General features: G+C 42.0%; 1 protein-coding gene across 1 annotated transcript in view; it reads left to right on the top strand.

Moving 5' to 3' along the window:
- Positions 1–16,018, top strand: part of MIPOL1 (mirror-image polydactyly 1) — a 188,196-nt gene extending 172,178 nt beyond the window's left edge. The window contains exon 13 of the mRNA XM_062577639.1: positions 13,562–16,018. Within this exon, the coding sequence (XP_062433623.1) occupies positions 13,562–13,628 (67 nt within the window). The 3' untranslated portion in view covers positions 13,629–16,018. The remainder of the gene's footprint in view (positions 1–13,561) is intronic.
- Positions 16,019–16,220: the final 202 nt, after the last annotated feature.

The following is a 16,220-nucleotide window of genomic DNA, read 5'->3' as shown; positions in this document are numbered from 1 at the left end:
AGTTTGTTCTGATATTTTGTTGAAGAATGTAAATATAGAGCTAGTTCCTCAGTTACAGTAAATTGGCTTAGCTCTGTTGTGCTGAGTTGCAGTCATTTGTTCCAGGTAAGGATCAGACCTCTAGTTTACTGTGAAGCTGGTGCTGCTGTGTGTAGTCAAAAGACAACCGAGTGAGGGCAGAGGGCTAATAACCCTTTACTGTTATAGCAAGCAATAGAAGCCAATGGTTATGAGCGTCTGTATGGAAGAAAACGGATGGGAGAGAGAAAGAGGAAACTCGTGCAGCAGTCTAAAACACCAGTGAAAATTAACAATAGTTCTGGACTTTCAGAACTGGATCAAAAACTCTTAAAGGAGATGGAACATGGAAAAAAAAACCTGCTTGATGAGGACTGATGTACTGGCTGCTTCATGCAGTGATTAAAAGCAGATTATGAGATCCTTGGGGCCCATAAGAGATACGCAGTCTCCACAGGCGGAGTTTTATAGTGTCTAGGAAACCCACGCTAGCCAGATGGAAGATTCCCAGACACGCAAAACTACCACATACCCCAAAGCATTCTGCAGAGCATAGTCCAGCTGATGCAAAGTTTCTCTGGCATGCGAGGCATGAATAGAAACATGAGAAAGTCAGAAACAAAAGCCCTAGTAAGAGTCATCTCATGTCACGTATGAAAATATCACCATTATCTATAGTAGCAATGACAGGCAGTGCGAAATTACTGGCTTTGGGAGCAATAGGTTTGGAGATAGTCTGCTTTAGGGATTAAGTTTAATGAGGAATTAAGACTAATTGAAATGTGTGAAGGAAGTCACGTGTGATCGAACTGAAAGCAGTACACAGTATGGACAGAATTTATTTAAGTACTTAAAACTCTATAGTAAAGTCAGTGACTCTCAAAAAAATCCCTCTTAGACTGCACTAGTATGCATGGTAACATGATGAATTATAACGTCATGTCAAGATACCTATTTGTTGTAATAAAAGAACCGAGTAAATCGGTGAGATTATGTTCGACTTCAGAGGAACTCGACAAAGCCAGAACCAGAGACTGATTTCGCTCTATGGAGGAAATAATTTATTGGACTGGAGTTCGAATCTGAGGTGAATTGAACAAATTCAGTCACTTGTGGCATGTTCTGTGGACTGTTCACATGGCAGGTCTTGTTTCCCTTGCCATGTCTAAGGTACTATTTATGCTGTACAAAAAGAAATATAGCACTTCCGCAAAACTTTCATGTGTTTTTCACATTGAATTATATTATCTTAATTCACTTACCAATCTGAATTGCATACTCCAAGTTATGGTCCGGTTAGACTTTGTAGACTGTGATAACGGGAATGGCTGGTGCTACCTGCCAGTAATACCAGTTATTTCCTGGCCCAAAGACGAGAAGCTTACGTTAGCATAAATGGGAAACTTCTGACTGTAAAAATTGGAAAGCAGACCAACTTTGTCATTTTTTGCCCAGTTTCTTTGGAGACACAAATTCAGAAACGTGCTAAACAGAGTAATGCACAAGGGTTGTGCTGAGATCCACACGAAGCTGAGTGACCACAGCCATGTCCCTTCCAAAGTTTCCTTGGTGTCTGTGTCCCTCCCTCCTTTCCTAAGCAATTGTTTGGGAGTGGGAATCCTCATCCAGAGTGTGACAGAATAGAGCTGAGTTTCCTCTTCTGTCTGAGCAGATCCTAATTCAGGTCTCCCATGTTTCAAGGGGATGTTGCAGCTGCCCAGGTTTGGCCTGGATGCTCTTCTTTCCTTACATTGATGCTGTACTTCTTGGATCAGAGAGCCGTGAGTGGGCTGCTTACCTCCGGGAGGTGAGACCTGATCCTTTCCTTTAGGATTTTTTCTCAGTTTTATCCAATGCCCACTGAACATAAATATGGAAATGACATTGGAAACGACGTCTCCCGTTTTCCAAGTGAGTGCCCTTGATCAGTGCCTGCAGAATCATACCTTCAGGTCCAATAACATTTCACAGCTTCAAAATGAGAAGTAGAGATGATCCTTCTGCCTCGGAGATCAGAGACACGAGTTAAAACCAAGTTTTCCTCCACTTGGCTGAATGCTCTGCCGGGCAGGCAATACAATTTTTTACACGTGTTTTAAAAAGGAAGAGTGCCAGCACTGCCATTATGTTCGTCACCTTAAAAAGAAACAAGGTTCATTTTAGAGAAGGGACCTCTTGGCAGCTTGGAGGAAGATGCTTAAGCTGAGGGGCTAAGATAAAAAACGAAACAAAACGACGACGACAGAATGCTACATGGCTAGTTTAGGAGTGCCCTTCTCTTGTGCCGCGCGTTGCAGATGCCGTGCGCGGGAGCTGCCGTGCTCTCTGTGCACGTGGGACGAAGATTGCTTGGGTGTAGATCACGCTCGGAGCCGTGGCTCCCCGAGAGTCCTGGGAGACAGATTTGGCAGCGTTCAAAATTCCTACAGCTAAGACCCTTCGTACTACTGACGACTGATAATTTTTTTCATTTTAAGATTGCCCCTAATAGATCAGTTCACGGTATCAGTACCAAAAGTTTCATATACTTGTAATCCGTTATGTAGCCAGAGCAGATCATGGAATATCATTTGCAGAGATGTTTTAGGTGTCGTAGTGAGACCTTTAGCATGAGACAGCGCGTGATCGTTGCCAGCGTTGTGTTCAGTGGTGCGCCTAACAGGGCGAGGAGAGGAAATCCCAGCCAGGGGGAAGCACGGGGAAGCCTTTCGTGCGTTCCCTGCACACCCAGGACATCCACTGACGGCCGGGAATTTCACATGGATGAAGAATGCAAAATTTAGCGCGCAGTCTAAGTCAGATATTTACTTTCTTTGTGTAGCTATGATTTACATTTACTTAACCTCCGTAAGTTGTGGGCTGGAGTGCAGCTATTGTTTTCTTAAGTATGGGTAGTTACAATATAAACACAAATGTTTATCATCATTTGAATATTTATCATCTCACTCTTTCAAGAAAATATAAGCGGTACTGAAACTTCGTTCTGTCAAACACTGGAATGTGTTTTGTGAAAGCCAAATGTTTTCAGAGTCAATATAATCACAGCATCCCAGTTTTTGACCTGTGTGTTCATTTACAGTTTGCTTATAGCTGCTTCACAGAGATGGAAGTTTGTAGATTACAACATGGTTTTATTGATTTATCAGTAGCAAAATACACTGAGTACACTCAGTAAACTGGATCAGCTAGCTCTTGATCTTGTATTGTATAATATCAGCTTGTTGTGGAATACTTCAGAACAAAATCACAGTGTTGGCATAGTTAACATAAATGGTGTAAACCAGACTTGCAAAGACTAATATTTAGTAAGACCAATACCACAAACAAATTAGATTTTGGAGTTGTTTGCCCAATCGGAAGAAGCATGCTGACATAGTATTTGAGAGCATATAGTTAACCATGCTATGACAAATTACTAAATAATCTTTGAAAAGCGGATTGAGTTTCTCCTTGAAGAACGGCAGGAAAGCGTTTTCTGAAACTTAGGGTTTTTTTCTAAGCCAAAAAAATGAGTGTCACAGTAAATAATCATTTACTTTAATATTTTATATCCAAATAAAATAAATCCCCATGCATTTGCGTTGCAGTTACTAAATAGTATTTGGTTTGTTTGCAAGAGTCATTTATTTGTGGCTTGGCTGAAGGAATAAAAATAAATTGCGGTTCTTTCTGTTAATACTCATACTGTTTCTCAGCATATGCAAAAGGTTGAATACTGTAAATGTATGTGCAGAAGCTCAACAAAAATCTCAGACTTGCTGAAGCTTCTGAATTGCGTATGAATTTTTAGAGAATTGCTGGAATAGTTCTTTGTAGCATCAGATGGAAATAATGGTCTAGGCGCAATCCACAAAAGCATTTAATTTCAAGCGAACTTGAGATCACTGAAATTTCACTGCCTAAAATTAAGCATGCCTTTACTGAAGCAGGAGCTAGTTCTCCAAGTAGAGTTCATGTTTCTCATCTAATGCTGAGTCATTAAGGAAGTAGTCAATTTTTTTCAAATGGCTGCTAATTTTTTAATGAAATTCTGTGGAGAACTGAACTGTGTGGAATACATGAACTGTGTTTTTAGGCTTGAAAGCTTACAATAGCCTTAACTCCATCATTGCCACTGTTTTATTGGCAAGTTGCTTGGCTTTCCTGTTACAGTTCTTTGCCATATGTGAGGTAGGTAGAAGGCTGAAGATCTGGACCCGGAGCTGTTGTTGTTGTACAGCATGAATCTTTAGGGTGTAAGTTTATCTTTTTTATTTCTATTTTTTCATTGTCTGTATTTTTTCTAATATTTTCGATATTCTATGGAGGTTTTGCCCACAGAAAGTATCAGAATTTAGCCTTTAAATGGAAAACACTGCAGATATTGAAGTTGTGTATTTAAAAATTTGCACTTGTTTAGCACTTTATTCTGTCTCATATATGACATCATTTTTCTATCACATCAATCCTTTATTTGCTAAAATAATAATATAAATCATTTTAAGGATGTAATAGTTGTGCATCTGGTAAAAGGGATATCCTGAAGGATGAACTCAACGCAAAAGACATCTCACAAGTCTCAAGTTTTAAACACTGAGAAAATATTTCACTCTAAGCTTTTAAAGTATTTTATTAATTTTAGTGTAAAGACAAAGTTTTAAATTCTTATCAGCAGAAACTAAAAAGTTTTTCTCCTAGAACTTACCATCTGTGTCACTACCAAGCAGAATTGCACCAAGGCTCGAGTCTGCCACCGTGCCAGTTCAGAAGAACTAAAGCTGTCCTCAAGTTGAGCAGAAGGTCCACTGCTCCTCTCCTGTTTCAGCCTTGTTCAAGAATTCTCTGACCTCCCAGGAGCAGGAGGAGAGCAAAGTGACACCAAAGCTCGTTCCCAGGGGGCCCTTGGGAACATGGAACAAAATGGGCTTAGAAGGGCAGTGCAAAAGAGATTAATGTGAATTGTCTTGACAGTGTGGTGCGGGGAAGATGTAGGCACAGTGCGTGTTCCTGCTAGTGGAGAAGGTTGCTGAAGCTTAGAAGTGCGAAGGCTTATTTCTGTGTTCGTGGCCTTAATGACTGATAATTTAGTAAAAAGTCTATGTAGTCTTTAAGGAGCACTGTGCATGTGTAGAAGACCCTTTGGTCTGCAGTGCTAATTCTCAATGAGTATTATAAAAACTGATTTGCTGTGTGCAAACAAGCATACATTGTGGTTTTGCCCCTGCATATGTGACCCCATCCCAAGATCACTGTAAGAGACATGCTTAATGCTAATAATGTCTATCTATATTTTTTTAAACATTAAGGGAGGGAGAATATTTCACCCATGAATATTTTCTTTGTCCGTTACTGAGGAAAGGCTGCTCTGATTTTTTCCAGAAATATTTTTCAGAAGAATAGCTATGTATGAGTCACTCTAAATGCAGGAGAAGTCTGTGGACAAGATAGGTATTAGATAGATACCACTGGATTACCCCAGAAGGGTGGAGAGTTCGGTTACCAGTCTAGGCCCATTATGAAGGAGTTATCACAAGTGGGAGCTTGACTAAATGCTTTTCTGTTACATCCAAACCCTTTTCTATTGTTACTTGATCACTCTGTTACCATAGAACTTATTCTAGCTTGGGCAACATCACGTCAGTTATGCCAGGAAGGAAAGTCTACTGACGTACATCAAACCTATGTAAAAGGAATGAATTTTAATATATAGTGGGGGGATTTGATGATGGTTTACGTGAAGGAATTTTCTCTCCACGAGCTCTGAATTGCTGTTGGTCACCAGGGTGGAACCACCTCAGGGAGGAAGAACATAACTGAGAGCTGTCTAGAGCCAGCAAGTCTGCATCAGGTTTTGTAAAATATATGTGGAATCAAGGGGAAAAAAAAAAAAAAAAAAAAAAAAAAAAAGCCAGTCTTGTCTTTATTGTTTATGATATCAAGAGGAGACTGCCAAAGTTGTGCTCTGATGGGATGCAGTGAGAAATAGCCAGGGTAGTATGTTGGTATTTGAGATTTTGCAAACTTGCTGTAAATACGACTGGACTAGAACACGCACAAAAGGGGTGGGACGGGCTTGGAATAGGCAGCTATGAAGTTCAGACCTGGCCTCACAAGGAGGGCTTGTCTGAAACATGCAGAAAGGTATAACGTGGTGGTTTCAGGCTGATACCGTGGGAGTCTTTTATTGGAGAGTATTATTTGAAGTCTCCACTGCCTACAGATCCTTAAATGTACATCAGTCTGTTCATCCTGCATCTCGTCAGGACCCTGTTTGTTCTGAGCGCGTCTGAAATACTGTTTGTTTCACGTGATGAGTTTTTGACATTGTTTTTAAGTATTCCTGAAGAGGCATTTGGAACTAAACAAAATCCTCCAAAGAGTAAGTCGTGATTCCATTTCCTGAAGCGTCTCTGCAGCTGGATAGGGAACAGGAGAACTGGCTAGTCGTTACTTGCTGCTGCGGCACAGAGCGGGGATTAAGAAGTTGGGAGTGATGGGCTCTGTCTCCAGCAGTTCCAGGCTCTAATTCTGCAGACTTCACGCCTGCGCTTTCTTTTTCCTCTTGTACACATGAGGAACCCAGTTCCGCTCAAGATTACTCATACCTAAAACTAAACATGAAGAAAAGTTTGTGGGTCTTTCCTGGTTTTCTTGGTTGCTTGAGCTTCAGCGAGTTGTCTCACTTCTCTGCCCAGTGTTTTGCCACATGCAAAATACTTATCATGCAACATAGATATGATGTCTGCTTTATGTGAAGTTCTGCACTTTACATCAAGTTTTGACCATCCCTCCCTCCATACTGGGAGTGTTCAAAGCAAAGAATCTGAGATTTGATGAGCCTGTAACACATGACTCTAATAGTACCAAACAGCTACTAAAGGAAAGGACGGGAGCTGATTGGAAGTAATATTTTTCCCTTCTTCCAAATGAATAAATACTGTGGCAAAATACTTTCTATAGTAAAGCTATATTAGCCGTGAAGTAAAACAGTAAAACTGCTAGCTTTTCTTAAGCACATGACAGAAAGTTCTAGGAAGTATTTAGCAAGAAAGTCAAACAGACCCTTCCCTTTTCATATCAGCACAAACATTGTGAAAATGCTGTCACTGTAAGGAATGGGTTTAGATGTCAAGATTTCTTCTAAAAAGGAGACAAGCCATGGAGCCAAATGACTGGAAGCAGCAACTACCAGTGCCAGAAGTAGTTCAAGCTTACAGAAGGAGGTGTAGACAAGTTTTATGTGCTGGTTTTAAGCAAAGTAGTAAATTTTGCATAAAACTGAGCATGTGAACTGACGGACTGAAGCTAGAGCCATTAGGGTAAAATTCTGTTGTCTGATTAAATGATATGATGGGTATCATTTGGCCTTAAATATGTCGATCTGCCCTCTCTTTCAATTATTGTTAATTTTTTAAATCTTTAATATCAGCAACATCATCAGATGTGAACGGTCCATCCAGTAGTAAGAGTCTCTGCCTGGTCTAAATGATAAATATATTGCAGATTGTGCAGTGTTTACAGGGGTTTGTTTTCTTTTTCCTGAGCTCATTTATTTTGGAAAAGCCGTGTGTGCTGTCCTGCGAAAGCATTTTAAAGCGGAGAAGCGGCAGTACCTTCCACACGTCCGCACCAGGTCCGACACGGAGGCTCTGGTGGTGGGTCGCTCTGGGCGCTGCAGCAGTTTGCATCCAAGCTGAGGGCTGTCAAAACAGACCAACTTTGTTTACCGTTCACTTTTGCTGCTGCTGGTGATGGCACAAGGTGAATAGTAATGGTGAGCTAGCTCGTAATCTTCCAAACAGAAGGTAGAAAGCAAACAATTTGACAAGATTAGTTATTGTGGACCACAGATAAAGGCTTAATATTTTAGCCAAGGCCTGTGAGAGCCAGGTTTATTTTGAAATATGTCTGCTGACAGGAGCCCAACTGGCTGTATTTACTTCTAAGTTTAATCATATACAGAATTACTCTTTTGGGTAGAGAAGATGCTGGAAGGGATTTAATAGGAATGCTTGTTTTGTGGCGGGGTTTCTCGGAGGGAGAACGGCTTGCCCGGCCAAACTGCAGGGCCGCAAGTTTAGCGGAAGGTGCGAACCCCGCGGGGCCGGCAGGAGCTGCCGGCCGTGCCTGGCGTGACTAGGCGCAGCGCTGCGGCCTGCCGCGGTTTAGAGCTGGCTGATGCTGTGAATCAGCGCCCAAGACTCGCGCTTTACGACTGGCGAGGACCATTAGTGTCAGTCCGCCCAGCCACCTGCCCAACGCAGGGCGCGGATTTTTACTTGGCAGTTCCGGCGGCCGGCTGAAAACCGCTGCTGAGCTCCGGCGTGGCCTTCCCAAAGACGCCCAGTGCCAAGCACAGGAGGCGCAGAGGGAAGTTCGCCAGGCAGAACAGAGGCAGCCCGATGCGTCTAAATCGTATCTAGTCTTCACCAGAAAGGTGATTTACGAAGGAATTGTTACAGGCTGGCGTGTGACCCGTTAAATGCAGCCAGGCAATGTTTTTTTTTAGCAAGTAGATCAAAAATTATTATCGTTGAAAAGGTAGGTTTTCCACGTGGCAAAAACAAAACTTGAATTTAGGAATAAGACTAATTAAAGATTCAGTGAACAGCACAGAAGTGAGAGGGAGAATGCCTCCGTAGCACGGTAGATGGGACGCTCACCTGCCAGCTCGTACCCTCACATTCCAGGCTTCAGTCCAGTGAGTATTTAAGGATTTTATTCAATGCAGAGCAGCTTCAGCAACTGAGACTGAAAACAACCCTCCCCAGAACCTAGTATTTATAAAGTGCTGCAATCTTAAGAGGAAACAGCTGGACTCCAATTCCCTTGTACAGATAAAAGAATTAAACTAGTTTCTCCCAGCCTTTTGAGTGAATGATGCTGTCCAAATGACTGGTTTCAGGTTGAGAATGGTCCTGGTATCACAGCAGCCTCTCTTCTCTATGTCATTTGTTCCCTTGACTTTTACTGAAAATGCCTGAAAGCAAAGTATTCCAGTTTTGATTGGATGCAATATATCTGAGAGGAAAACTGGAGGAAAAGAAAGAAAAAGAGTTCTTTTATTGTTATGAGGTGCAATTAAGTGAATTTGTGTGACCACTCACTGAACAGTCAGTTATTCACTGAGCCCTATTGCTAAGCTGCTTGTAGTGCTTTTGTCCATTTTATTTATGTGCATTTTTGTTATTTTTATTATTGTGCGTTTTATTTACCTAGTGTATTTTAAAATGCTTGGTTTCTAAAGGGAATTAGTGTTAGCAAAACACATTCCACACGAAGACAGAAATCATGCAAGTAAGGCCATCTTCATAGCCGAAGCCTAATCTAATCTGCTAGAAAGATAACCAAGGGTTATAGTTTAGGTTTATAAGCCCTTATATAGCATTTCAAAATCCAGGAGGGTTTTGTTTTTATAACTCCTCCATTTGCAGGTAGGAGCTATTGTTTTGGGTAGTCTCTGTATTGCCTTGCGGATTAGGACATAGGCTACTTGAAGGATAAAGTTTTTTTTTTTTTTTTTTCCATTGGGTATGCATTTTGGCTATTTCTGAGGCATGATGTCCTGGAAGATCAACCTGTGATAATGCTGCACACTCAGAACTTGTGGTTAAAGGTGGCTGCTCCAGTTCAGAGTATGCTCCTTTGGCCAGCGATGGTGTGGTGTGGCAGGATGTACTGATCTTGGTTTTGAGCAGTAGAAGAGCTTTTGCTGAGCCCAAGCTCTAGATTAAAGCTGCATTTCTTCAGGAAAATTGCTGAAAGAGAGCAAGCCAAAAATGCACATAGGTAGTCTGCCCTACAGACAGGGTTTGGATCAGTAGGTAACACTTATGCAATTATAGGGCCAGCTTTGGGCTCCCAGAACACACTTTTCAGTCAGTACAAATTTGAAGTCTGTTTTATAAGAATGATTGTAAAACCAAAATGATCTATCCTCAAAGGAGACAGTATTCTCTGAAGATTTCTAGCTCTCCTTCAATCCGTGGTAGTCTAAAAAGTGTTGGTGAAGGGAAATACATAGAACTACTGAAAATCCAAGCAGGAAGTCAAGGTGTTCAGGAAGTGTGTAAGATAGGCCGTATGTATAACAACACATGCTCTCTGTAAGCATTATGTACATACATAAGGTGTATGCATCGGTAAGAGAATACAGTCTTAAATAACTGGAAGAAGAGATGCCCAGAATTTGTCTTGCTTCATGAGATGCAAATTCAGTGAGCATCCATACTTGCATCTCGGGAGAGAATAGTGGCATACTGCCCGTTTGATTTATACTGGGAGGAGCGTTTCCTTCACCAGGCCCTTTGACTCGGTGTAAGAGCCACCGCAGCAAAAAGATAAATGTTGCTGGCTAAACCTGTGTCTTTGGACGCCGTCTAATGTAGTCAGTGTTGCTTCTAGTTAAATGAAACGTACTGGCATTACACTGGTGGATCATCACAGCACAAAGTAATAAAAGTTACTTTCTTCAGGTCAATGTCTTCCGTATTTTGAAGAAGATTCTGCAAAACCTGAGAGCGTTAGGGTAATTCCCAGCAGCTCTTATTCTGCTGCTTGGTCTGATACTTTTGTAGGTTATTTTGATCTTGAGGTGTGGTTTACTACGGGCGAAAATGCGCAGCTTGCACAAGGAGCTGCGGCAGTAACCCGCCAGGCCTGATACAGAGATTAATCTATAAGGGGCGCTTCTGTCGTCCTCACCCCTTGCAGGTAGTACCTCGTTTACACAAGCAGCCTCGTTAGCTGTCTTTTATTACTCACAAGGAAAAATGCTGCTTATTGTGAGTCAGGATGGAAGAGTCGGACCCTTGGTGAACAAAGAGTCCGGGATTATCATTCCCAAAAGCCCCCCGGGGCCTGTATCAAGAGTTATTAACCACTGGTTCAGCCCATAGCATTATTTTGTAGGCTTAGGTGGGATTTCAGTGGTATATTGGGTCTTATGTCTGTGTACGGGTGAGTTCTGCCCTCTGTTATTCCATGTTACAAATAGCCGTTGCGGTCTCTCTTTTACGTTGTAGTTTAGATCTCTTTCAAAGGTATGGTTTCTTAATCCCCTGCTGCTTTTTTTTTCTTTCTTCTAATAAAGAACAAATAAATTTGCAGATCCACACATGATTGAAACAAAAGGCCAACAAGCTCTGCGCAGTTCGTACTTGGTGCCGGTTACCTCGCTGTGACGATCTCAGTCGTCGCTCATTTGAAAAGCAGAAGCTCTGATTGCTAAGCCTCGTTATTTCCAATGAGGCCTGACGGTTTCAAGGTTAAACAGAAGACAGCTACTTTCATCCCGGTGGTATTGCTCTTCAAACACGGGCAGCTCTTCACCAGCTCGCGTGCCCCGGCGTGCAGCGTTGTTGGTTGGTCGCCGCGGTGCACAGCTGAGCGTGTTGCAGGACAGCCTGCAAGCGGTGATCCTCGAACCCACGTCTCCTTAAAGACACCGCGACTCGTGGAGTTATTTTTCCCCCGTGCGCGTAAGCCATGCAGCATTTCTGTGTAACTGAGCTGCAATTTAAATAAGCTGTGATCTCTGATTTTACTCTTTTTCTGCTGTCTCTCAGAAAACAATAGAACTTGCAGTTGAAACCTCCTGTTTGCCCAGGCTATTTGGCTTGCTTCTCCCGTCCTTTATGTTTCAGAGCAGAGAGATTTGCTCCTGGAGCACATTAGGGAAGATGCTACTGAGAGAGAGACCTCCAGTGATGCTTAAAGTGGTCGAGAAAGCTGGAATGATGCTTCTGAACCCCCCAGGGTCAAAGGTCCTCACTGCTGCTGCAAGCGAGGGCTGATCTGTCATTACTCTCTAAAATGTTGCACATGGGCTAAGAACTGGTTTAACACTTAAGCTTCTCGGTAACGGGGTCTGAGGAAAATATGAGCTATCAGTAGCTATAAGTTCTAATATTTAGAATCCAGAAAACATTGATTTAGCCAATCAGAAAAGCTGCCAGGAGTAAATAAGCTGCAAAAGCCCTCACTTGACGCTTGTATAGAGTGATGGAAGTAAGTTATAGCTATCTGGATGCTGCTGCCTCCGAAAAGACAAGCAAGTGCAGTAAATGCGTGTTGGAAAAACAGAAAAAAAAATGGCCGATTAAAAAGGAGAAGAAAGGTGATACATGGAAAACTGGAGGGAGAGGAGTAGTGTTTTACCTGTGCTCAGAAAGCGAAACCGATGGTCATTAAAACCCGATTCTTTAGTGTCCTTGTGCAACAACTAGAAGCAGCTGAACTTTCCACGTACGTTTCCTGGTGTGTGTGACAGGTGGCTTTAAGGTGGTGAATTCTCAATCCGCTTTCAGGAATTATGTCAGCTGGTGAGCACAATAAAAGGGGCAGCTTCATGGTGCTCGGTGGTTCCTGGAAAATTAGAGCATTTCAATACGTACAGTGTGCATTAGTCACCTGTGGCAATAAAACCAAGATGTGTTAACTCGTTTTCCTGAACTGAAGTTATTAATGCATCCATTAGGTCAAACGCAGTTTACAGCTTTGATAAAGCTGTATGATTTATATTTCCTATCTGCATTCCTCATGTTGTAAAATACTTTTTTTAAACTTGACTTTTCAGATTAGCACTAGTGGTGAACTTTGCGGTAGTGACTACAGCCATTTGAACTTGCAGCTCTTCTTAACTGTTGTGAAAGTTGTGTACATAGTATGCTGGGCACGGCTCTGAAAGTGTTCTGCTGCTCTCAGTGTCTAGCTTTATACAATTATTTTTGTATTGAAAAACTCCATAAAATATAGATAAATTGAAGAAATAGCTTGAATACCTGATTACTGGACTGCTGAAGATAAATGTGTGCAAGTGGAAAACCCTGGGCAAATTTAGCACTTTGAGTTTGCCTACATACTTTAACAAAGGAAAGAAAAAATTAAGCCGATGAGGTGGTGGACATACTCTACCCTGTGCGTTAAGACTAAGAAAGTATTGGGCATCTCTCTGTCCTATTTATTTAGATGGTAAATTGTTTTATGTTTGTGTCAACTTAAGTCACTCAGACCACCTTGGAAATACTTCTGAATGCATCTTCAGAAATTTGGCTTGTCATGCCTTTTGAAAAAGCTTTTCGCATGGATTTGGGGCATAAATTTATAAATTGGACAACAAAAGCATCTTGCAGTGTTGAATAATGAGCGGGATGTTTTTTTAAGGAATAACAGTAAGTGTTACAGGAGCCATAGACCACTCAGGTTCTGAAAAACCGCAGCATGTGCTGCTTACGCGGAAAGGCGTATGTGCAGCAAGATCGCTGCCTAGGGTTTTGTGTCAACGCCGTACGAGGACCTCCGAGACTGTACGTACTACAAGAAAAGACAAGGTGGGTTGACAGAAATCACTGACTGCAAAGGGGCTGGGGCCGTAGGTTCAAAAGTTTTCTGCAAGTTGTCTGCGTTTTCCCGTAGCGTCTGTCTTTTACAGTACGGCTTTGTTCCTTGGCGTGACCACCGCCAGGACAGCCTGGGTCAGTGCAAACACTGTCTCTTTCAGCCAGAGCATTCCTAACGTTAGCTTCTTTATTCTCTCCCCTCCCTCTCCCCCGCCCCCTCTCAGGTTGGAAAGACTGGTGGACGTCCTGAGGAAGAAGGTTGGAGCAGGGACCATTAGGACCGTGATCTGATTGAAAGCTGTAGTCTAAGGAAGCATTCACATCTGGTGACCAGGCTGCTTCATTCAGCGCTGTGTAAACACTAAAGCCTTAACTTAGCAAACAGTTGTTAGAAGTGGGACACTCCAGCGACATTCCAAGCTGAGATAAAATCAAATCATAAATGTTTAACTACTTTGCTGCTGAGTTCTCTGATTTGTCGAAATATTTCACTGCAAACATATATTTGTTTTTAAGCAGATGCATTGTGGCACAATGCACTGTGAAAAATGGTCCAGATGCGTATTTTAGCAGTCTGTTCTCTCAGTGTTGCTGGACTGTAGTCTGCTGCAAGACAGCCTGATCGTGTTTCCAAATACCGCCTTGCTTCAGGTGCAAAATCCTGCAAGGCAGTTTCCAAATTTAAATCTCCTGTGTTATTTCTGAAACTGCAAATAGTCCAGTATTTGTAAGTTAAATATATTAATTGATAAAGTAGGTTCACATTCAAAAAATATCTCTGGATAATATCTTGGAAATTTTTTTCCCCTTACTCAGAGCCCGTTCAGTTGTGCAGCTGTGCCTGGAGGAACAGGTTCATATATTGCTGTGTGAAAGCTTTGTAACGTTGTGCAGTATCTCAGAGTGGGGAATTTTCTGAATTGCTGTTGATCACTGCTCTGTCCTTTCCTGTGAGAGGAAATCTCTCAGATATTCAGGATCCGCCTGACAATCAAAACTCACATATTCAGTGTGAAATGGGTGTCTCACCCCTTTCCTACAAGAATTTTTGCCTGTTCCTTCTAAGTGGAAACTCTGTGCTCTGTGCTGTAGGAGCAGCATCCAGGCTGGGGCTGAGGCCAGCCTGCCAGCTGTCCACTTTGTTTACTCCTCGAGTGCCCTCAGAGTGAACCCTAAGGCTGAAGAATAGAAGGCAACAGGAAGCTGGGAAAATAGAAGAAAAATAGGAGAAAATTTTCAGGTACGGATGCTCTAGACCTCACAGACACAGCAGAGTTAGCTCTAGAATTATATATGTGACCCCTACACCTCCATGCATCCTAGCTGTCCGTGGCACATGGCTGAAGCTGAGTAGAGAGGTCAGCTCCATGCTGGCAGTATCTTGCTCAGGAAGGGCAAGTGTAAACTCTGAGCAGCTCAAATTCAGTATTGACTCTTGGAAGTACAGTGGGCTTTAAGCTACCCCAGGATGAGCCAGCTTAAGCAGAGTGGATGTAGTTAATAAAGCTTCTGCTTGGTCACTCTGCTTTGTCTTTAATGTTGTCATGCTGTCTTCTCTCTCAAATTTTGCTTGTAATGAAGGATTATTCTAGCAGAAGAGTGAAGAAGAAAATGAAATTTTAATGTAGGTTTGGCGGAGATATTTTGATGCTTTTCTTTCCTTTCATACACTTCCTTATTAAACCTTCATCATCTGCACATTTAAGATGCTCTTAATTTCAGTCCACCAAGTCTGGCCCCTTGCATGGAAATTGGTAGCATTCCTTCAGTCCAAATTTTCCAGAGTCTCTTCTAGAAACTTCCTCAAAACAGCCAGAGCCTACCCCATTCACCTAGCAGGAGGAAAGTTTAATGCTTCCAGATCTGAATGTTGTCAAACCCCAGCTTCCAGCTTCTTAGCCGTCCGGTGTATGCTGCTCTCCAGGGCTTGGAAGACTCTACTGCTTTTTTTCCTCGCTACTGTCATTATTGAACCCTAGGGCACAGACAAGATCTCATGAGCTGTTGGTGCTATTGAACCAATTGTGATTTAAGGAAATGGCCAAAGAAGGAACGAAGCTGGAGATATAAGGACTACTATATTATGTTTGACCAAAAGCCCAACTAGCCTAAAAAGTGCCTTTCACAATGACCAGGAGTAGGTGCTTAGGAAAGGTTATAAAATCAGGCAGATGCTAGTGACCCTTCTCTAGAATAGTCTTCCATCCTCCATCAATTTGTCATTTAAGGGCTTTCCAAACCAGAGATAGTGTCTTTATATTTAGTACCATTTAAGGGCTTTTTTTTTTTGTGACTGATTTTTCAATCCATTTAAGGTTTTAGTATCTATTCTGTCCTGCGACAAGAAGTCCTGTAGTCAGTAGTGCACTGAGTGATGAAGCATTTCCTTTTCTTATTATGAATCGGGTAGACTAATTTGATATCACCTAATTTTCATATTAGAGACAGTGAAGAACCATTCCTTGTTCATATTTTGCCAATGCCCCTAGTGATTCGCTGTATTTCACATTATTCCTCTATCATCTCATTTACAGCCAGAAGCCTTAGTCTCCTGTAAACTGGCTGTCTCGTGTTTTTAATTGGCCTTGTTGCACTAGTCTCATTCTTTTCTGGCTCTGCAGTGTTTTTACTGAGATAGAACCAGATTTGCCTGTGGAATTCAAGATGTGGACAAACTGTCAAATTACTAGCTGCATATGATGTTTTATGGGGGGGGGGGGTTTCCAACTTTTGTAATCATTTCTAGTGTTGATTTTGTTTTATGACAACTGATGTCCGTTGTGTTGTTTTTATAATAATTCTAGATCTCATTTGTCAACTATACTCAGTTTAGAGTTCATCGTAGAGTATACGAAGCCAGCACTGTTTTCTGAATGCATAGCT

The sequence above is a fragment of the Rhea pennata genome, chromosome 5, assembly GCF_028389875.1.
Source record: "Rhea pennata isolate bPtePen1 chromosome 5, bPtePen1.pri, whole genome shotgun sequence".
Classification (NCBI taxonomy): domain Eukaryota; kingdom Metazoa; phylum Chordata; class Aves; order Rheiformes; family Rheidae; genus Rhea; species Rhea pennata.
Note: the sequence above shows the minus strand (reverse complement) of the source record. Positions and strands in the feature narration are given on the sequence as shown.